Raw genomic sequence first — 24,037 nt, forward strand, 5'->3', positions numbered from 1 at the left:
AACGAGAGCCCTGACAGAAAGAACAGAGACGTAAGAAAAGGGGAAAGCTAGGGCTTAAAGGAATGCAGTGGCCTTAAGATCAAATGAAAGTTTCATATAATAAGTTGTAAGGTTCTCAGCCAACTGACCTCTCAATATCCAACTGTCTTGATCTGTTTGGCTCCTTTCAGTTTTTCTATGGAAGATCACACTCTTTTTCAAGAGGAAGAAAAGCAGTGAAGTGTGGCACTAGGTTCCTATGTTGGCAAAGAAGGAATCAGCTAAAAAGCAGCAGTTATCTGACAGTGATCTTCCTTTATAAGATAGAATTTATAGCTACCTAGTTAGTTAAGTTCTGCCCCTTATTTACCAATAATTCTTAAGCTAGATGCAGACTTGGCAAAAAGGCAGTTTTGGTGGGATTCGTGGGATAGATAAGCTTTTGGTCATTCTTTTGTTCTCTAAAACATCAATTACTATCCTGAACTATTAAAGATAGACAAACAAAATGTAGTACCAGGTAGGGGAAAGTCACTGACTCCTCTCTTTCCCATTATAAAAACCAAAACCCCAAAGCAGATGTATATTGTAAAATAATGGAAAATTAAAAAATTAAAAACAAATATAAGTTCTCTGTAACCTACAACTCAGAATAACTACCTCTCCTTCTACATCATTGTTTTTATTTATGAATTTTAGAATTTAGTGTATACAGAATTGCAATATATATCTATATATTCAAGTGTTTTCCTTATTATTTTTAAACTTAGAACACAGCAATATAAAAGTATTATAAATTATTTGGAAATAATTTTTAATGATGACTCAATAAAGTATTTTGCAGATATGTACCATTTCATTGTTCCTTTATTTCTAGATAAGTTGTTTCTAATTTATTATGAATAGTGTTGCAATTAATTTTTAAAATTATGAAATATTCTAATTATTTTCTTATGAACAAATTTTAGACTCTGTACCACTTTAAACTCTCAGCTGCACACTCACTCACACTGGTAACTATCCAGTTAATCAACAGTGAATTTAAACTTTTAAAAAGTTGTTTACTAGCAATTTGTTTCCTTAGCTTATGAATTCTGTTCATGTCTCATACATGTTTTTATTATAGGTTACAAATATTCACCTTTAATATTTTTCAAAGCTCCTTATATATAAATGGTTTATGTCTTCTGTCATATTTATTAAAATTATTTCCCCCAGTTATTTCCTTTCTAAACACTTAAAAAGTGGTCCTAAATATTTAAAAACTTTATATACTTAAGTCTATTAATATATTCATTTGCTTGCTTGTTATTATTTTGGTCTTGCTTGTTAGAAAAGTTCTTTTCCATCTATCATTTATACATTTGCCTACATTTCCTACTGTTTTATCGTGTTACTAGTAGCTTTTAGTTATTAATCCATATGAAATTTATAATATGAAACTTAAAATATAAGAGGAAGATATAATATTTTTTCACCAAAGTACCTGGACTTATTTTATTATGGAAATGTTTTAGTATGAGAACTTTCAAGCATACACAAAATAGAATATTACAATGAATCCCTATATGCATATCACCCAGCTTCCATAAGCATCAAACTCAAACTATTCTTGTTTTATCTACAATCCTACTGACCTTCCTTTGCCAAGATTTATCTTTTGCTTATAATGAACTACACAAGTCTTAGGGATACAGTTCAAGTTTTACACACTTACTGACATACCAGAGTCACCACTCTGATTTAGATACTCCTGGAGGCTCCCTCATATGCCCTTCTAATCATTACTCACCCTTTGAAATAGTAACTGCTATTCTGATCTCATCCTCATAGGTAATTATGCCTATTTTTCACTTTCATATAATGAAATTAATGGACTATGAGCTTTTTAATATCTGGCTTCATTGTTCAGCATTAGGTCTATGAAGACTCATCCCTTATTACTTATAGACATAGCTCATTCTTTTTTATTCCAGTATCTATTTCATGATATGAGTACACCACCATTTATTTATGGAATCTCCTGTGGATGGACACTAGAGTTGTTCTCAATTTTTGACAGGATTAAAACTTCCATGAATATTCTTATATGAATGTTTTCATGAACATAAGCACTCATATCTGTGGGTATGAAGCCAGCATTATTTGGCACTGTATGTCTGTATATCCAACTTTAAAAGACACCATTAACTGGTGGTTATATCAAGTTACATTCCCAAAGTATTATATGGAAGTTCCAGTTGCTTTATATCTTTGTCACACTTGATGCTCTTAGTTTTTTTTTAAATTTTAGCCATTCTGGTAAGTATGCTGTGGAACCTTATTGTAATTTTAATTATATTTTGTTGATAAATAATGCAGTTAAACATTTTTTCACATATTCTCTTTTGTGAAGTGCATATTTCAGTTTTTTGCTGAAATATTTTTGGAAATAAGGTACCTGTTTTTCCTTATTAATTGCTGTTTTATCGTTATTAATTAGTAACAGCTTTTATAGTCTAGATATAGTCATTTTTTGTATTATATTATATAAACGTGCATCTATATATTATTATAGTATAAATGTATGTGATACATGTATTATCTATATTTTATGTATTGCAAATACTTCCTATATTATAAATACTTTCTCTCACTTTCTTAAAGGTATCTTTTTTTTTTTTTTTTTTGACAATTAAGGTTGTGATTTCTAATAGGCAAAACTGGCAAACCAGACCCAGCATTGTACTTAATGGTGTCTTTTGATGACCCCATAATATTAATATAATAAAATCCAAATAATCTTTATGTTATGATTATTGCTTTTTGTGTTCACATTAAGAAATTCTTTCTTACACAAGATCACGCAGGTTTTTCTCTTTGAAACTCCACTGTTTCATATGTTGCATTTAGGTCTACAAGGCAGCAAAATTAATTTAAATGTATGGCATGATACAGAGGTCAAGGTTTATTTTTAAAATATGGACCCAGCTGATCTAGCATCATTTATTATAAAGATAATTCTTTCCATATTGAACTACAGTGATGCTTTTGTTATATATGAGGTGATTATAAAAAATGTTTGTTCCTGGACTCTGCTTTGTTCCATTGGTCAACCTAATTATTATTATATTGATAGCACACTGTCTTAATTACTGTAGCTTTATATCAAGTCTTGAATCCCCAGAGACTAAAGCATAAAGTAGAAACTTCTCTGTATAAGGCTCTCTTTCAGAGTTCAAGCTTTTATAAATAACTACAGTGTTTGATGCTTGCAGTAGGAGGCATTCAATAAATATGTGTTGATATGAATTAGGTTGGAATGTAACTTCTTATGAGTATACAGCAACAAAAAACAAAGTGAAACATGAATATTGCCACCTCATATTCTTTCTATGAAACTGGAAGATACAGTTCTTTATCATAAAGAGTTAATGACAACTTTCATAAAAGTTGCATGGAATGGGGTAAGGCAAGCAACATGTTCAAAATGACATCTGTGCTTCTTGAAACTCCCTTAAACAGGTTATCTCATTCCTATTTTCAAAGTATGTTAAACATTAACATGAGGAAGGGGAGAGGAGAATGAAAATAAAGAAGAATTTTTTTTCCAAAGGAGACTTTTGTCCCTTGCCCTCCCCCTTGCATGGAAATTTCAGACTATCTATGAGAGGTTCTCAGAGCATACTGATGTAGCACGCTCTACAAAGCTGGTTTTAGACTTCAATTTTTAAGAGGCTATTATAGAAGAAGAGAGGATGGCAGTCTATAAAGTTATCTAATCTATAGTTTTGCTAGCACTGCTTAAATTGCTTTGGCAACAATATCAGTGTATTTCATGGTTGCAAAGAATTCTATGTGTGTGTGGATAGTGAAAGCAATCATTTTCAAGTGCGCTTGCCAAATTCTACAATACAAAAAAGACTGGTTAATGCTCTGCATTATGATTTAGTGTCATCTGATGAAAAGGCCAAAAAAAAAAAAAAAGACTTAAAAATGTTTTACTGGGTAAATATTTAAATATTTTTTATATTTTGACTTTCCCAAGAACACACTTAACTCTAACTAGGCTTCAAAATACCTTTAATTTGGCTTTTTTTTGAGCCTCGAGAGCAATCTTTCTTAAATCTTCAGTCTCTTTCTGTAACTGTTCATTTTCTTGCTGAAGTTTCAGCCTTTGTTCACTGACAAATCCACAGTTCTCTCTCTCAGACTCCAATACGTTTTGAAGTTTCTGAATCATTTCTTGGCAACGTGATATCTCTTCCGAGGAACTGATTTAAAGAACAAAAGGAACCTTTAAACAATGATCTGTAATGAAAGTCAAGAAGTTATGTTTTATAGTACAGTATATACTGTAGTATATACTGTAGTATAGTATATACTATACTATAGTATAGTATAGTACAGACTTTTGTATTCTTTGCTCTGACCCATTTCTCTTCACTGTAGACTTGAAATATGTAGTTTCACAATGTTGTATTATCCCAGATAAATACAACCAATTTAGCAATCTCAACTATTACCACTGTTACCACTCACCTAGAAAATCTATGTGGAACTTCTTTTCAAATTTTTGCTAACTGTGAGAATCACTGTGTAATGAAGTCTTCAAGGGGATAAACTGAAACTAATGGTAAGGAAGGTGAAGTAGGTAATGATCAAAATTCTTTTATCAGGGGCACCTGGGTGGCTCAGTGGGTTAAGCCGCTGCCTTCGGCTCAGGTCATGATCTCAGGATCCTGGGATCAAGTCTCGCATCGGGCTCTCTGCTCAGCAGGGAGCCTGCTTCCCTCTCTCTCTCTCTCTCTCTGCCTGCCTCTCCATCTACTTGTGATTTCTCTCTGTCAAATAAATACATAAAATCTTAAAAAAAAAATTCTTTTATCACTTAAATCAACTCCATAGGAAGACACATTAGCTGTCCGTATTACTAAATTATAATAAGACCTATTTCATATTTTCCTGTTATATGACTTAAAAATGTTTCTCAAAAAATAAACTTCCAGTTCTATAAGCCTTTTGTTTTATCAATTTAAACAGGTTATATTTCTTGAACTTTTTCAACAATGGATTACTGGGTGACACAAATTTCAAACATGTATATGGCTTCAATATGTTGCTAATTTTTATTCCTATCTTTAAAAATTTCCATCTTTTCAATCCAGCTAATCAAATACTATGAACATTACCCTGGTCAATAAGTGTCAGAGGGAATATATATGGTCTTTTATTTCCATAATACTTTGGCTCTTTTTTCCTGTTTCAACTTTGGCTGATAAAGTTCCTAACAATAGATCTAGGCTACAATCATCAAAGGATGATAAAATCAGAAAGATGCTAACATCAGAAATAATCACATACTATGTGCCTCCAAACTGAAGTCCAAAAATATATCATTTATGAAGAATTCTTACAAAAAAATGTAAAATGGATCAGGTAAGCCTCTTGATTTGATTACTAGTTTTTAGGAATTACATGGGACAGAGAAACAAGATAAATGGCATCACATATATGCATGTGGGCAGAGGAAACTAGAATACAAACAGCCTAGGTTTTCAGCAAATTGTAAGAAAAAAATAGAGAATGGGGGGATAACTAGATCTATTTACTCTCCCCCTTCTACATCTGTTCATCTGTTGATGGACACTTAGGTTGTTTCCATATCTTGGCTACTGTAAATAATACCGCAACAAACATATAAGTGTAGATATCTTTTTTGAGACAGTGATATTGTTTCATTAGATATATACCCAGAAATGGATCATATGGTAGTTTTTAAAATTCTTTGACAAAACTCCATGCACTGTTTTCCATAGTGGCTATACCAATTTACAGTCCCACCAACAATATACAAGGGTTTCCTTTTGTCCACATCCTCACCAACACTGGTTATCTTCTTCTTCTTTTCTTTTTTTTTTTTTAATTTAACAGTTTATGATTTATGAGTGTCATTTAAAAAACATCAGTCCATTAAACCATGTAGAAATAAGTATGCAAAAAGCCTGCAAAACAAAACATACTTTAAACATGGTTAAATAGAGGGATTATCTGAAATTCTGGATTTTGCAATCACTTTGTTATTATACTAATAACAGCCTAGTAATCCTTAACTTCAGTTGAAGTAGGCCTCCTAAATCTGGCTTCACTGCAGTTCCAACTTCTATGTTATCTTCTGTCATCTGCCCTTCAAAGCTTTCCTTTAAGGCCATATGAATGGAATCTTCAAGTTCCAGGTCTTTGTTATTTTTCTTGAGGAAAGCCTTCCCATTCACATAGTTCTTTCTCATTGCTGAGGCCTTCCAGGCAAAGTGAGCTCCAGATGGATCTGACTGAAATAAATACAGTTGCCCCTCATTCCAACCACAAATAGTAAAGAAACTCCGAATGGATGAATACCACCTGAATGAGTATATTCTTGCATCACAGAAACTACTTCCTATACCAGCTGAGCTGCTAGAATAGGTTCTTGCTTAACAAGATAGTATCACTGAGCTAGTTTCTGTGTTCTATGCACAAGCACTCTATAATCTGGGCCTCTGCCACTATACACCAAGCCTACATGCTCAGTAGTTGGTTCCACTTTGTGTACACCTTGCTCATCATAAAGAATGGATTCGTTTCATCTCAGTTGCTAATATCACACTATCTGCAGCTTTAATTCCCACTGGAGGGGCTCCTCCAGCTACAGCAGTAAAAGCATATTCAATCTGGGTAAGTTTATATTTGCTGAATGTAGTCAGCCAAAAGCTTTAACCTTGCTCTGCCATCTTTACCTGGAGTCTATCTTTTGTCTTTTTGATAACAGCCATTCCAACAGGTGTAAGGTAACAGCTCAGTGTAATTTTGATCCACATTTCCCTAATGACCAGTGATGATGAGCACCTTTTGTTAAACCTGTTAGCCATTTGTATGTCTTCTGAGAAAAATCTCTTCAGGTCCTTTTCCTATTTCTAAAGCAATTTCTCTGTTTTGCTATTGAATTGTTCAACTTCCTTATATATTTTGGATATTAACTTTTTAGATGTATTGTTTACAAATATTTCTCCTATGCTGTAGGTGATCTTTCGATTCTCTTGATTTTCTTGTTATGCAGAAACTTCTTAGTTTGATAAAATTCCACTTGTCTATTTTTGCTTTTGTTATTTGTACTTTTAGGGTCAGATTCGAAAATCAGTGCAAGACCAACGTCAAGAACTTTCCCCATTTTCTTCTAGTAGTTTTACAGTTTCAGGATTTACATTTCGGTTTTGAATCCATTTTGAGTTGGTTTTTGTATGTGGCGTGAGATAAGGGTTAAATTTCACTCTTCTGCATGTGGACATCCAGTTTTCCCAACTGGATGTTGGGAAATGTTTCCCATTTATTGAAAAGACTATCCTTTCCCCCTTGCCTGTTCTTGGCACTCCTGTCAAAGATCAGCTGACCATAAATGCATGCATTTACTACTGGGCTCTCTATTCTGTTCTCCTGATCTATGTATCTACTTTTTACACATGTACTATACTGTTTTGGTTACTAAAGACTTGTAAATATATTTTGAAATCAGGAATTGTGATGCATTCAGCTTGTTCATCCTAAGATTGCTTTGTCCATTCAAAATCTTCTGAGGTTCATTATGAATTTTTAAAAAAAGATTTATTTATTTGACAGAAAGAGAGACAGCACAAGCAGGGGGAGTGGTAGGAGAGGGAGAAGCAGGCTTTCTGCTGAGCAGGGAGCCAAACACAGGGCTCCTTGATCCCAGGACCCCAGGATCATGACCCCAGCCAAAGGCAGATGCTTAACTAAGACAGCCAGATGCCCCCATTATGAATTTTAGGATTTTCATTTTTATTAAAAATGCTATTGGAGGGACGCCTGGGTGGCTTAGTGGGTTAAAGCCTCTGCCCTCGGCTCAGGTCGTGATCCCAGGGTCCTGGGATCGAGTCCCGCATCGGGCTCTCTGCTCGGCGGGGAGCCTGCTTCCTCCTCTCTCTCTGCATGCCTCTCTGCCTCCTTGTGATTTCTGTCTGTCAAATAAATAAATAAATCTTTAAAAAAATGCTATTGGAAATTTGATAGGAATTTTATCAAATCTGAAGATTGCTTTGGATAGTATGGACATTTTAGCAATATTATTTCACCCAGTTCATGAAGATGGTATCTTTACATTTATATGTGACTTTCAATTTCTTTCACCAATGATTTTTAGTGTAAAGTTTTTTTCACTTCCTTGGTTAAATTTATTCTGAGTATTTTATTCATTTTGAAACTACTGTGAATTGGATTGTTCCTTCTTTTTCAAATAGTTTGTTGTTAGTGTATAGAAATGCAACTGATTTTGGTATGTTGATTTTGCCCCCTACAGCTTTAATGAATTTATGTATTAGATCAAATGACTTTTTTGGTGGGGTTTTCAGGGTTTTTGCAATATATAGGATCATGTTCCCTGTAAACAGAGTCAATTTCACTTCTAATTTGGATGCATTTTCTTTCTTTTTCTTGTAAGTGCTCTGACTAGCACTTCCATTACTATACCAAATAGAAGTGACAAGAGTGGGCACCATGGTCTTGTTCCTGACCTCAAAGGAAAAGATTTTAGCTTTTCCCCATTTAGTATGACGTTAGTTGTGGGCTTGTTATATATGGCCTTTCGTGTGTTGAAGTACATTTCTTCTCTAATTTGTTGAGAATTTTTTACCATGAATAGATGCTATATTTTGTGAAATGCTTTTTCTGTGTCTATCGAGATGATCACGAGTTTATCCTTCATTCTTTAATGTGGTATAGCCCATTTACTGATCTGCATATCTTGAACCATCTTTGCCTCCCAGGTATTAATTCCACTTGACAATTGCATATGATTCTTTTAATGTGTTATTGAATTTTGTTTGCTAGTATGTTTTTTGGAGTATTTTTCCATCTGTATTCATCATGGGTATTAAGCCTGGAATTCTACTTTCTGATACTGTCTTTGTTTTGGTATCAGAGTAATACTGGCCTCATAAAATGAATTTGGAAATGTTCTCTCTTCACTTTTTTGGAAGAGTTTGAGAAGGCACTCTCATTTATGTCTCCTTTAAATGTTTAGTAGAATTCACCAGTGAGGCCATCTGGTTCTGGGCTTTTCCAAAACCCAAGGAGGTTTTTAATTACTGATTCAGTCTCCTTACTAGTTTTCAGATTCAGTCTTGGAAGGAATTTATTTCTTCAAGTTTATCTAATTTGCTGGCATGTAATTGTTGACAGTAGTCTCTTGTGGTCTGTTGTATTTGTGTGGTATAGTTGTAATGTCTCCCCTCTTTTACTTCTGATTTTGAGTTTTCTTTTTTTCTTAGTCTAGTTAAAAGACTGTCAATTTTACCTTTTTAAAAAATTAAGTCTCAGCTTTGTTGATCTTTCCTATTGTGAAAATTTTTTATTTCTACTCTTATCTCTGCTACTTCCTTCCTTTTGGGCTTAGTATTTTTCTTTTTTTTTTTTCTAGTTCTTAAGGTGTAAGGTTAGGTTGTTTATTTGAGAGATTTCTTAATATATATTTATTGTTATAAACTTTGCTATAAACTTCCCTCTGAGAAGTGATTTTGTTGCATCCCATAAGTTTTGGTATATTATGCTTCCATTTTCATTTGTGTCAGGGTATTTTTTATTTCCTTTGATTTCTTTTTTGATCCATTGATCATTCAAGAGTGTGTTAATTTTTCAATTTTCCTCCCATTATTGATTTGTAGTTTCATACCACTGTGCTGGAAAAGATACTTGATATAATTTCAATCTTCTTAAATTTTCTAAGACTTGTTTTGTGGCCTATCATCTGATCTAATGGTTTCTATTTCTTTGTTAAACTTCTCATTTGTTCATGTATCATTTTTCTGATTTCATTTAGTCAAATGTCTTATCTCATAGTCCATTGAGTTTCTTTAAGACAACATTTAAAATTTTTGTCAAGCAGTTCATGGAACTCCATTTCTTTTGGGTCAATTAGTAGAGCTTTATTAGTTTCCTTTGGTGTTAACATGTTTGTCAGATTCTTTTCTTGGTATCTGTGTATCTGAAGAAGCAGATTCCTTTTCCAGTCTTTACAGACTGATTCTGGCACACAGACTTTCTCCCCCGAAGTCCTACAACTGATTGTGCAGCTTCTGGGACTGTGGTTGAGCAAGGCTGAAACCATGTCATGAGGCTATTGCCAGGTTCATAGTTGGCAAGCATGTACTCAGGAATATAGTCAGGTGTTGTGTCTCATGGGGGTTCCTAAGGGTGCTCCTGTCATGTCACTGTGCTGGTCCATGGGTGGGTAGGACTGCTTCTGGACTGTGGTAGAGTGGGACTGAAGCTGGGTCACAAGACTGACTCAGGGACTGTAGTCAGGTCTGAGGTCAGTGGGTGTGTAACCAGAAGCATCTACAAGTGTGGCTTCTGCTGGATCTGTATCTTGTGGTTTTTGCTAAGTCTGCTGTCGTATGTGACTTCTGCTGGGGAACAATCAGTACTCCTGTCAGTTCACTGGGCTGGTTCCTGGGAGGGCAGTACTGCTTCCAGACCATAGGAGAGTGGAACTAGAGTTGGGTTGGAGGGACAAGAGTCAGCTCTGAGGTTGGCAGGCCTGTTATCAGAAGTACCCACAGGAATGGCTTCTGCTGAGTCCCTTAGTAGAGGGGGCCAGGTGTAGGACTATGGGTAAGTAGGGCCAGAGCCAGGACCACAGGAAGATGGGGTTGTTTTGGTCCATAGATAAAACCACAATGTGCACTGCCACTGGTGCACAAGCTTCCCTCCCTGTTTTGGGGCTCCAACAGTGTTTTTTAACCTCCTACCTGGATCCCAAAGCTCTCATAAAGGCACTTCTGTCCAGGGATGCCTTTCATATATTTTTCTGTGGAGGGACATGGGCCGGGTACCTCCAAATCATTCCACTATATTGCTGACACTATTCCTCTTTATTTTTAAAATATCTATTAAACATATTCTGTAAAAGACTGAGATTTCATGCAATTCAAATTAAGTTTTACTGTATTAAGTAACACTCTGGGGGAGAAAGGTAAAAAAATATTCAGAAGGGATATGCCAGACTATAAATTTACCATTTTAATAAGCAATGTAATAAATAAACATGATGGATTATTTTGGATATTCAGTAACAAAAGAAATATAAGTATAAACTGAGTATAAAAACAATTATAAGGAAGCTACTATAAAAGCTGCATAGTTAGTATGAAAAACACCCAATCTTATGAGCATTCTAATTAACTGCCAAAAAGGAGAAATTTAAAATAAAATGGCATAATACTGTTAAATCTTTTCTTCCTGATGAAATCAGTTTTCAGAAAGAAGCTTAAAGCATCTGCCTTCGGCTCAGATCATGATGGTCCTGGGATCAAGCCCCGCATAGGGCTCCTTGCTCAGCTGGGGGCCTGATTATCCTTCTCCCTCTGCCTGTTGCTCCCCCTGTTTGTGCTCTCTCTCTCTGTAAAATAAATAAATAAAATCTTAAAAAAATAAGCTTAAAAATTTCTATTTGGTGCTGAAAAGTTTCTTTTTTTTAACATATATGTAAGTTCTATTTTAAAAAAGTAAAGAATCTGTCAGAAAGTGTATGAATTCTGAAAATGTTAACAGAAAATCGAAAAGAATAACTTACTTTATTTCAAGTTGTTTTATTTTATTTTCTGCTGTCTTAAGTCTTAGTTGAAGATCATCTTTTGAACGCTCTGCAAGCAGGCATCTTTGGTGCATTTCTTCTAGTTTTCTGTAATCACTTTCATTTACTCTGCCTTCATGGTAAATCTGCAAAAGATTATATTTATATTACCTTACACAGGACACACTGCTTTGACTTTAGCACACTTGTCTGGGAATGTGGGAGAATTAGGGAACTGTGTCTTTTCTTTACCTGTTGTCTTTAGTCTTGTTTTATATTTTCTCAAATAAGCCTGTTCCTTTCTATGTCATGTGATTTTAAAACTTCATCACAGCCATGATGTATAGTAGGTAGCAATCTAAGTAGGATCTATCCCTATTCCATAACAGATAGTAACTCGGAAGGAATCAACATCACAGGAGACTGGTGACCATAAGGGTCCTACCCAGAACATGACATATATATTTTTCCTGTGTGCTGCTTTGTAAGTGACGCTTTTACTATTTGATGTCATGATCTTTTTACGTCAGTAATACAGATACATCACATGCTTTTTATATTACGTAGTTCTTCTTTGAAAATTAAATTTTGACTCTACCATTCACTATTTGTTAGCATGGGTAAGTTACTTAACTTCTACAAAAGTTCCTAATGCAGCAACTTAAAACACAATATATGCTGCAACAAGTTTCGTTTCCCTTTTTTCCCAAGGCATTTTAAAAGAGTGGGATATTTACTGATGATAAAAAAGGTATTTAAGTAAGAAATAAAATTTTAAACCACAGAATTTTCACATTATTTTTTCTCAAATACTGGGATAATATTTTCCTACTTAAGAAATGAAAATCTACACTTTTAAAAGGTTAAAATCAGGGTAATGTTATAATTTTCTGTTTATAAATACTTGTTTTTATAGACAGCTTAAACCCAATAAAAGTTGGCATTAAATTTAAAAACAGAAGGGAGACCAAGTAAAATTTACTATTGGGATGAAGTTTAAACAAGGAATATAGCTACTTCATAAAACTTGTACCTTTAAGTAAAAAGTGCAAATACTGTGGATATTCTTACAAAGAAATGTAAGAATGTGAATATATTTCAAATAAAAACACTCACTTACAATGTAGGGGTTGCTACTAAATAGTGTGATGAAAGTGGAGAGTAATAGTGAGCATTTGCAGCTGAGTTGTAGGTAGGTATTTTTTCTGTTTTACCTTTTCTAGTTCTTCTTCCACGGCTTTTTTCTCCCTAATGGCTTGTTCAATTTGGCTTTGTTTTTCACCACATTCCTATAAATTCAATTCATATTGTAAATATATATGTTTGTAAAATTTTAAGGAAAAATGGATGAATAAAATGATTTGCTCATTACAAGAATACCACACTTACCCTATCAATACAGCAGGACCTTATTGATTATTAAACAAAAACAAAAAAACCTCTATCTTCAAAGAGCTACCTATCTCAGGAGTTCTAAGTAAACATTCTAAATTGGTGACATAGGTTGACAGATTCCAGAGAGAAAAAAAAATAAGAACCTTTTCTCATATTAGTTTTATTCATCTACACTTACCACATATTTTAAAAGGGAACACAGATCTGGACAGTAAAAAAACACCCTGAGGACAACCTGTGGCCTTAATAGGCACACAGGTATTTAAAGTCTAAAACTTTTTTGGGGGGGCAAAAAACGGAGCCTGAATGGCTTAATTGGTAAGCATCTGACTTTTGATCTTGGCTCAGGTCATGATCTCAGGGTTGTGAGATCAAGTCCTGCATTGGGCTCTGTGCTCAGTGGGGAGTCTGATCAAGATCCTCTCTCTCCCTCTCCCTCTGCCCCTCCCCTCCTCAGCTTACATAGTCTCTCAAAAAAAAAAAAAAAAAGAAAGAAAAAGCCAATGGACACAGTAAAAGTTTTATTAGCAGGATCATGAAACATTTCTGCTCAAAAGGTTTTAATCAGTAAAACTGAGCAAGCAAGCATATCAATCAGTTGATAAAATTTAGTATTTTGCAAATGAGAGTAAAACTGAAAATAACCATTATAATGACTGGTTTCTCATAGCTATTTGTTTTTATCTATTTATTTTTGAGAATGGGTATGATTTATCTTCTACTAATTGTAAATTATGATTCGGATGAACATCCTTACTGGCAGTACACTACTGATATTCAATTATCTTTAGCGTAACTTTATTTTACAGAGTACTGTGTATCAGTGTTTTTAAATTTTAAAATGAGCTTCTAAATTGCGATCCCAAATGAATTCTGATTATAATGAATTAACCCAATGTTACTTAACCCTATGTTACGAATCAGGTGATTAATCTAAATTTATTCTTTCATTAGAGCAGAATTGTTAGTGTACAAGAAATGAAACTTTAGTGTTTATACAGTTCACATAGAAACTTATATGTTCATACAGTAAATTGCTAATCTATGGAAAGTGGTTTTATGGTGTAAAATTTGAGATTTCTCCTATGTTCATAACTCATCCTGTGTGATTAACAGACTATTTCTAGAGCAGTTTTAGGTTAACAGGAAATTGAGAAGTTATAGATTTCTGCCATACTTCTTGCCCCCCATATATGCAGAGCCCTCACTGTAGTGGTACATTTACTGATACTGATGAACCTACATTGATACAACATTATCACTCAAAGCCCATAGTTTAGAGTTCACTCTTGGTGCTGTACATATGGGTCTGGACAAATTTATAATGACATGTATCCACCATTACAGTATCATACAGAGGTTACAAAACACTGTTGGAGCCCCAAAACAGGGAGGGCAACTTGTGCACCAGTGGCAATGCACACATACAGAGTAGTTTCACTGTTCTAAAAAATCCTCTGTGCTTCACCTATGCTTATTCATCTCTCTCTCCTCCTAAACCCCTGATAATATCTTTTTACTATCTCCATACTTTTGCCTTTCCCAGAATGTCAGTTGGAGTCACAGTATGTAGGCTTTTCAGACTAGCTTCTTTTACTTAATAATATGCATTTTTATTTCCTCCATGTCTTCTCATGACTTGATAGTTCATTTCTTTTTAGTGCTGAGTAATACTCCATTGTCTGGATGTACCAGTTTATTTGTCCATTTGTGTGGACATCTTGGTTGCTTCCAAGTATTGGCAACTGTGAAGAAAGCTGCTATAAACACTCATGTTTAGGTTTTTGTGTGGATATAAGTTTTCAGCTCCTTTGGGTAAATACAGAAGAGTGCAATTGTTGGACCATACGGTAATATGGACCATATTTAGTTTTGTAAGAAACCATCACACTGTGTTCAAAAGTGGCTATAATACCATTTTGCACTCCCACCAGCAATGAATGAGAATTCCTGTTGCTCCACATCTTTCCCAGAGTTTGGTGGTATCAGTATTCTGAATTTTGCTCATGGTAATAGGTGTATCAGGTACCTATGTATATAAGGAGTAACAGCTCATTATTGTTTTAGTTTGCATTTCCCTGGTGAAATATGGTGTGTAGCATCTTTTCATATGCTTATATGCCACCTGTATATCTTCTGGGGTTAAGATATTTGGTCCACATTTTTTTTTATTATGTTCAGTTAGCCATTGTATAGTGCGTCATTAGCTTTTGAGTAGTGTTCAATGATTCATTAGTTGCATAGAACACCCAGTGCTCATCACATGTGTCCACTTTTTTTTTCTTAAAGATTTTATTTATTTATTTGACAGAGAGAGATTACAAGTAGGCAGAGAAGGGCAGAGAGAGAGAAAGGAGGAAGCAGGCTCCCTGCCGAGCAGACAGCCCGATGCGGGACTCAATCCCAGGACCCTGGGATCATGACCTGAGCTGAAGGCAGCGGCTTAACCCACTGAGCCACCAGGCGCCCATGTGTCCACTTTTTAATTGAGTTTTCTTATTATTGAATTTTAAAAATTTTTCGTATATTTTGGTTAATAGTTGTCTGCTATGCCTTTTGCAAATATTTTCTCCCAGTCTACGGTTGGAATTTTCATTCTCTTGACAGTGTCTTTCACAGAGAAATTTTTCATTTTAATGAAGTCCAACTTATCAATTGTTTCATGGGTCATGCCTTAGATGCTGTATCCAAAAATTTATCGTCAAACCCAAAATCATCTAGATTTTCTTCTATTTATCTTCTAGGAATTTTAAAGTTTTCTGTTTTATATTTAGGTCTATGACCCATTTTGAACTAATTTTGGTGGATGGTGTAAAGTCTGCGTCCATATTCATTCTTATACATGTGACTGTCTAATTGTCCTAGCACCATTTGTTAAAAAGACTCTCTTTGTACCATTGTATTATTGCCTTTGCATCTTTGTCAATGATTAGCTGACTGCATTTATGTGGGTCTATATTTTATTCCATTCTAGATTCTATATTTTATTCCACTGATCTATTTGTCTGTTTTTTTTCACCAACATCCTACTAGCTTGATTACTATAGCTATAGAGTAATTCTTGAAATATGGTAGTGTCAGTCTTTTGATTTTTTTTTTTTTTTAAAGTCTCCTTCAATATTGTATTGGCTATTTTGGATCTTTTCTCCCTCCAGATAAGCTTTATTTATTTATTTAAAACTTATTATTGTTTTTTGAATTTTTATTTAAATTCTCATTAGTAACATACAGTGCAATATTGGTTTCAAGAGTAGAATTCAGTGCTTCATCATTTACATACAATTCCTAGTGCTCAACATAACAAGCGCCTTCCTTAATACCCATCACCCATTTAGCCCATCCTTCACCCACCTCCCTCCACTGGCCTCAGTTTGTTCTCTATTTTTTTTTTCTTTTTCAAGATTTTATTCATTTGAGAGGGATGGGGGGAGAAAGAGAGAGGGAGAGCGTGTCTGCATGTGTGCATTCATGGGGGAGGGGCAGGCAGAGTGAGAATCAGAGTCCCTGCTGAGTAGCCAGCCAAGCAGGGAGCCTGTCCTGGGACTCAATCTCAGGATCTTGGGATAATGGCCTGAGCTGAAGGCAAACACTTAATGAACTAAGCCACCTAGGTGCCCCATGCTCTATTGTTAAGAGTCTCTTATGATTTGTTTTCCTCTCTCTCTCTTCCCTCCCCCTTCCCATACATTCATTTCTTAAATTCCCCATATGAGTGAGATCGTATGGTATTTGTCTTTCTCTGACTTATTTTGCTTAGTATAATACACTCTAACTTTACCCACTTTGTTGCAAATGGCAAGATTTCATTCTTGATGGCTGAGTAACATTCCTATATATTTACACACACACACACACACACCACACACACACACACACACAACCTCTTCTTTATCCATTCATCAGTCAAAGGATATCTGTGCTCTTTCTGTAGTTTGGCTATTGTTGATAATGCTGCTATAAACACTGAGGTGTATGTACCCATTCAAATCTGTATTCTTCTATCATTTGGGTAAATACCTAGTACTGTAACTGCTGAATCATAACGTTGTTCTATTTTTAATGTTTTGAGGAACCTCTACACTGTTTCCCACAGAAGCTGTACCAGTTTGCATTTCCACCAACAATGCAAGAGTGTTCTCCTTTCTCTGTATCCTCCCCGACACCTGTTTCTTGTGCTATTAATTTTAGCCATTCTGACAGGTATGAGGTGGTATCTCACTGTGGTTTTGACTTGTATTTTCCTGATAATGAGTGACGCTGAGCGTCTTTTCATGTGCCTGTTAGCCATCTGGATGTCTTCTTTGGAAAAGTATCTATTCATGTCTTCTGCCTCTTTCTTAACTGGATTAATTGTTTTCGGGTACTGAGTTTGATAAGTTCTTTATAGATTTTGGATACTAAGCCTTTCCTCCAGATAAACTTTAGAGTCAGTTTGTCACTATCCAGAAAATAACTTGCTAGGATATGACTGGGATTGTACTCAATCTATAGGTCAGGCTGGGAAGAACTGACATTTTAACTTTGAGTCTTCTTATCCATGAACATGGGCTATCTCTTCATTTATTTACTTCTTCATTGATATCTTCCATCAGAGTTTTCCTCATATAGATTTTGCTAGATATATAACTAAGTAACTTTTTATGTACTAAGGTAAATGACACTGTTTTTTTTTTCAGTGTTCCAAAATTCATTGTTTATGCACCACACACAGTGCTCCATGCAATACATGCCCTCCATAATACCCACCCCCAGGCTCACCCAAACCCCCACCCCTACCCCTCCAAAACCCTCAGTTTGTTTCTCAGAGTCCACCGTCTCTCATGGTTTGTCTCCCCCTCCAATTTCCCCCAACTCACTTTTCCTCTCCATCTCCCAATGTCCTCTGTGTTATTCCTTATGCTCCACACGTAAGTGAAACCATATGATAATTGACTTTCTCTGCTTGACTTATTTCACTCAGCATAATCTCCATCAGTCCCATCCATGTGGATACAAAAGTTGGGCACCGTGTTTTTAATTTAAAATTCCATTTGTTCATTGTCGGTATATGGGAAAACACTTTCCTTTTGTATATTAACTCTGTATCCTACAACCTTGTATGCCAAAATTGCTTCTTTGTTCCATGTTTTTGGTTCTTTTTTTGGTTTGTTTTCTACATAGACAATCATGTCATCTGCAAACAAATTTCTTCCTTCCGAATCTGTACAACTTTTATTTCCTTTTTCAGTCAAATTGCATTAGCTAATGTTTCCAGCTTGACGCTGAAAAGCAGTGGTGAGAGGGCATATGATTGCTTTGTTCCCGATCTACTGGGAAAGCTTTGGTTTCAGAGCTATAGGCTTTTTGTAGATATTCTTTGCTAAGTTGAGTAAGTTCCCCTCTGTTTCTAGTGTACTGGGAGTTTATCATGAATGGGGGTTAGATTTTGTCAAATGCTTTTTCTGCAGCTATTGATATGATTCTCATATGATTTTTAATATAGGTATTAATAACAAGGTTGGATCCCACTTCTGAAACTGGTGAATGATATATAAAGAAAGGTTTGTGATAAATACATTATGCATCTCTCAACACCCAATCCACCATTTCATGGATAAATGACAACTGAAAGAATATTGGGTTAACCTCATATAACAAAGTTAAAATAAGACAGTAAATTGAAACCTTTACAGAGACATACATTAATTCTATTAAAAATTCACTGTAATACCAAAGCAAACATTTAAAATTATTATTATTAAAGGTTTTCATGGATATTTGCTATTAATCCCCACCAATATTCCTATCTTTTGGGAAAGATATGATCAAATGATACTAAATATTTTTTCAAGTACACATGGAGTATTTTCAAAATCATACCCTATAGTCTACCATAAATAAAATCATAAAAAATTTTAAGAATCAATATCATACAGATTATAATCTGTGGCATCTATTTAACTGGATTAGAAAATAACAAAAAGATATCTAAATACCTACAGATGTAGAGATTCAAAATTAAAAAGATTTTTTTTTTAATTCACCGATCCAAAAAAGATCATAATGAACTTTTCATTTAACTTGTATAAAATTAATAACCAATCTTCTTACTCATTTGCTGTAGATTAACAGCAATCTCTGTTAGTTGGAAGAATTAAAACCTTGAGTATTCTTAGAAGAAATTGCACCCTTAGGAGAAAGTAAAAGTTGTGCTGCTTTCCAAGGGAGATATGTGACTAGACTGGCTCTGGCCTTTTCTTAAATCTATCAAAAAATCTGCACGATAACCTAAAACACAAGTTTTTCTTCTTCCTACCAGCATAACTTAGTTTTGGGTTAGCTAAAGTATGCTTAACTTCTCTCCTTGACTTCATCTTTATGGTTCAGGTGGTAAAATTGGTACGTAAGAATATGTCAAAAGCTGATGTCAGGTTATTATGTCTCAAACCGTAGTCTGAGTTTTTGAGTTACCTGAGAAAATCTGCTTTTTAAAGTAGTTGAATACACTTTTCAATTAATCAGTACAGTTTTCCCCATGGAATCAACATGACATCAGATAATACTTAATATCTTTAGAAAAATCCATCTTAAGGGTCCCTGGGTGGCTCAGTGGGTTAAGCCTCTGCCTTCGGCCTAGGTCATGATCTCGAGGTCTTGGGATCGAGCCCCACATCAGGCTCTCTGCTCAGTGGAAGACCTGCTTCTCTCTCCCTCTCTCTCTCTCTCTCTCTCTCTCTGCCTGCCTCTCTGCCTACTTGTGATCTCTCTGTCAAATACGTAAATATAATCTTCAAAAAAAAAAAAAAAAAAGAAAGAAAAATCCATCTTACCTATGGATTACAATTGTTTTACTATAAATTGTAAGAAATACTTCATAATAAACTGAAAATTTTTTGCTTTGAAGTGAGTTTATATAACTCTGGTTGTGGCTGTTAAGAGTTATTATACTTAAAATCTCTGCAGATCTTATCCAACACACATTCCTTTGGGAAATGAGAAAGAAATAGTGTTCTTGTCCCTCCAGAGTTTACAAGCCATTAAATGATGTTGGATTGGGGTAGGATCGTCTTTTTCTAAGCTGTGAATCTGTTGATAGCTAAATCAGTTCACATAAGAGAAAAAGCAAAACAGCAAGGTGATAGAAGAAGAAGCAAAACTGAAAAACAACAAATAATTAGACATGACTAACTGGCCACACAGCATCCCATTAATTTTAGTTAATGTTCCTCCATCCTTAAAACAGATGACATTAAGCAAACAAAAATAACACTGTTTCTTATTCTATTACGATCATAGACAAAAGTCTCATCATGTACATTACAGAGTTTGTAGAATGTGGAAAATATGCTCCTTCTTTCAGAGTTCTTTAAATATCAGTCAATAAATATTAAAAAGCATGCTGTGAAAAGACTAGGCTAGGCCATGGGAAAAATAAAAGGAGGCATAAGACTCTTCTACTCTGAGGTATTTCCAATCTAATTGGAAAGTTAAGATTTTTATGAAGAAAGAGAAAGGGAGAGGGAAGGAGGGAGACAGGAGATAGAGAAAGAGAACATAATGTAACATATTTATTACAAGACATAATTCACTGCTAAGTTTTACCATCAAGATTAAAAGCGATATAGAGATTCAGAAAATATTTTTTCTTTTTTTTTTGTGAAGTTGAAAACATCTTCCTAATCTCTGAAAATTCTTGTACTTTTATTCCCCCTGTAAGCAAAGCTATTAAATTCCATTTCATCAAATCTTGTTATTAAATTTACATATTTAATTTCACCTCTAGACATACAAGTACCCTTTTCTTTTCTCTTTGTCTATTTATCCTTCAGTACTCATTTCTTTTGGGTAGTTTGTCTTTCTTCTTTTCCATTGTCATATATACTTTTTCTTTCCCCCTCATCTCCCAAATGAACCTGGCATATGGTAGCAGTTACAGATGGGTGCTTCAATAGCATTCTGTGTGTTCTTTGTTAAAAAAAGTAATTGTAGTAAAATGTGGTAAATGCCATCCATCTTTCCTGCTAGACCATAAGTTCCAAGATTGCAGGTAACACATGTTTATTTTGATTTTTACTCTTCTCCAAACATCTAGTCTAATTCCTGGCTCATCTGAATGAACAAGAATGCCCATTACAAGATTCATTAAAATGTATCCTGGCCTTTAAAATAATCAATATTCAGGAGAAAATATCAATATAGTCTTCTAACATACCATTTGAAGGGCTGAAAGTTCTTCTGTTAGTTGAGAAATCTGTATGTTATACTGTTTTCTTGCACTTGCAACCTATAAATTAAGACATTTACAAATTGTTTAGGTTCTCAAAAAATGATTAATGCCCAATAAAAATATTTAGGATAATTATTTTGATAAGAAATGAATATGTAACTTTTAGGTCATAGAAAGTAAATAAACACATGGTATATTAAAGAATCAATACCGTGATAGGGGTGGGAGTGAGTGTCTCTCAAAATTTATCAATATTAGAAGTGAAAACTGGGAAAATTTCAAAATATTTACTAATCTCCTTAAAGATAATAACTGAGGGCATTACAGGTTAACATAAGTAACACATTTTATGAAAAGTAAGTATATTTTCCAAAATTGAAAATTTTTTAGAAGAATGGTATTTTACATTTTTGCAAATTTCCTTAATGTCTGGTTCAACAGAAAATAGCTAGATTCTCGTATCTACTTCTATGTTCAATCTGCTGTGTTGCTACATATTGTTAGCCTCTGTAAAACTATACTGTATACTCATGAGAGAATGAGTATGAAAAAAGCAAACAGAAAACCATAAGTATGAAAGTTAGATTTGACCTTGCAGAGTCTCTGAACACCACCTTTTGAAAACTCCTGCCATAGAGCACTTTAAGAGAAAAACTGAGTTACACACTAAAAATATAACTAATAACTTTGAAGGCACTTTTGTTTTATAAACAGAAGACTATTTTTATGTTGCACATATTTCAGTACTAAGTAAATTACTTTGTGAGGGAAACTTAGTTGAATTAACATTTAAATTACTTCGGAAACAGTACGATTTAGGTATACAGAATATTTTGAAGAATTATTTACATCTCATCAGGATGGTTCCTAACAATATATTTTTCTAATAACTACTCACACTTTTTAAAAAGACACGAGGAATACGGATACTGATGCTGTGTCATCAGTAAACACGTATGATCTAAAGATTTTTGGAAATTTTCTAGGGGCTTATAAAATATACTATTTCTAAAACATGAGGTAAGCTTTCTTTATAACACTGACATATTTTATTACATTCACATATATTTAATTTGGTTAATTAATATGAGTTAATTTTCTAAAGACATGACAGATATGTGGGTCCCTCTGAGCTCCATTTTAGATTTTAATTTGGTATAAACTTTGCCTATGAATAATTATATGATGGATCAATCTATCCTATTTATGGGTCAGTGATAACCATTGTTCGCATTTACTGAAGTCTGATGTGTGAAGAACTGTTTAGAGTACTTATTTAAGTGTTATTACCTCATTAATTCTCACCAAGATTCTGATTAAGTAGTTATTATCCACATTATAGATGAGTAAGATTAAGGCACAAAGAAATTAAGTCATGGTTTTCAGGATATAAAAATTTTAGTTCCTATGAATGCAGTCATGTCTGTCTCTCACACCAAAAGTATTCTTTTTAGTATCTAAAAATGATGCAGCTAGTACGAGGGTTTATGACCATAGTAGTAAATATATTTTGAAATATTTTTATAGTAATGCTAATAAATTCAGTGAATTAAACTATTCAAACTTATTAAAAAGACTTTAGCATTACTGAAACTGATCGTGTATCATCAGTAAAATCTATGGTGCAAAAGTCAAAGAAAATATTTTGAGATTAGTATCTGATAAAACACAATGTAAATCTTATTATGCGAGCAAATACACATATCTGAGAGGCAGTTTAATGTGATTGGGGTTCAGAAGTCTGTATGGGAACTAAAGTTACTTCTCTTACCCTAACCTCACTTTCCTTATGTAAACATTTTCTTTGATAATTTATGGATAGTAAGAGTATTTATAAACCAAACAGTAAGATAATTAACATGAGAAAGACATAAAAAAGGCCAATAATGGTGCAAATATTACCTAACTGGATGAATATGATTTTGATCACAAATTTTAAGCCATGATTTAAAATCAAAAGAAAGTAAAAAAATAAAATAATGTTATTTTCACACATTAAGTTTCACTTGTTTGAAAGAGATTGGAAAAAAATCTATTTTTGTATTTTAAAGAAATGACCTATTATCTCATTTTGTTCAGTTTTATAGTCAGAACATATTTTACTTTGTTAATAAAAAGATACTTCTAAAGTCATTAGACATAAGTAATCCCCAATTCAATAGATTAATTCTACATATTTGGAGAACATGTCAAATTATGATAAGTGGGGCAATTATCACCAATACAGCTTAATGTTTTCAAACAAAAACATTAAAAAATATATGTAAAGGGGAGGAGCAAGATGGCAGAAGAGTAGGAGACCTAAATTTCTCTGGTCCCAGGAATTCAGCTGGATAGTTATCAAACCATTCTGAATACCTACAAACTCAACAGGCGATCGAAGAGAAGAACAGCAACAATTATAGGAACACAAAAGACACCAATTTCTGGAAGATAGGACGTGTGGAGAAGTGAATCTGAGGCAAAACACATGAAGATAGACCACAGGGAGAGGGGTCAGCTCCCAGCAAGTGATAGAGCAGTGGAGCACAAAATCAGAACTTTTAGAAGTCTGCTCTGCTAAGGGTCGTCACTCTAGAGGCTAAGTGGGGGTGGGGTGGGCTGAGGGGTGTGGAGCCTTCACTGGGACAGCATGCTCTCAGGACTCATGGGGTCACAGAAATACCAGGGATGCCTGAGTGCAGCAGAGCTCCTAAGTAACAAGTGGGGAAGCCGCCTGCAAAGACAGAGCGAAGGAGGGGCCGCTCAGCTCAGGGTTACCTTAAAGTGTTATCCGAGGCACAGTTGGGGTACTACTCTTCGAGCAGCGACCCCACAAGTGACGGATCCAGGGAGAACCCCCCTTCCTCCAAGAG

At 34.5% G+C, this 24,037-nt stretch overlaps 1 protein-coding gene and 1 pseudogene across 6 annotated transcripts in view; both read right to left on the minus strand.

Moving 5' to 3' along the window:
- Positions 1-24,037, minus strand: part of SCLT1 (sodium channel and clathrin linker 1) — a 179,570-nt gene that overhangs the window by 51,838 nt on the left and 103,695 nt on the right. For 5 of the 6 annotated variants that reach the window (XM_032333406.1, XM_032333409.1, XM_032333405.1 and 2 more), the window contains 4 exons: positions 21,168-21,239; positions 12,796-12,870; positions 11,582-11,727; positions 4,040-4,232 (listed from right to left, as the gene is read on the minus strand). In XM_032333406.1, the coding sequence (XP_032189297.1) occupies positions 4,040-4,232; positions 11,582-11,727; positions 12,796-12,870; positions 21,168-21,239 (486 nt within the window). The remainder of the gene's footprint in view (positions 1-4,039; positions 4,233-11,581; positions 11,728-12,795; positions 12,871-21,167; positions 21,240-24,037) is intronic. The other variant, XM_032333407.1, reaches the window with a different exon arrangement.
- On the minus strand, positions 6,031-6,906 carry LOC116584096 (annotated as a pseudogene).

This window comes from Mustela erminea, chromosome 2, assembly GCF_009829155.1.
Source record: "Mustela erminea isolate mMusErm1 chromosome 2, mMusErm1.Pri, whole genome shotgun sequence".
NCBI lineage: Eukaryota > Metazoa > Chordata > Mammalia > Carnivora > Mustelidae > Mustela > Mustela erminea.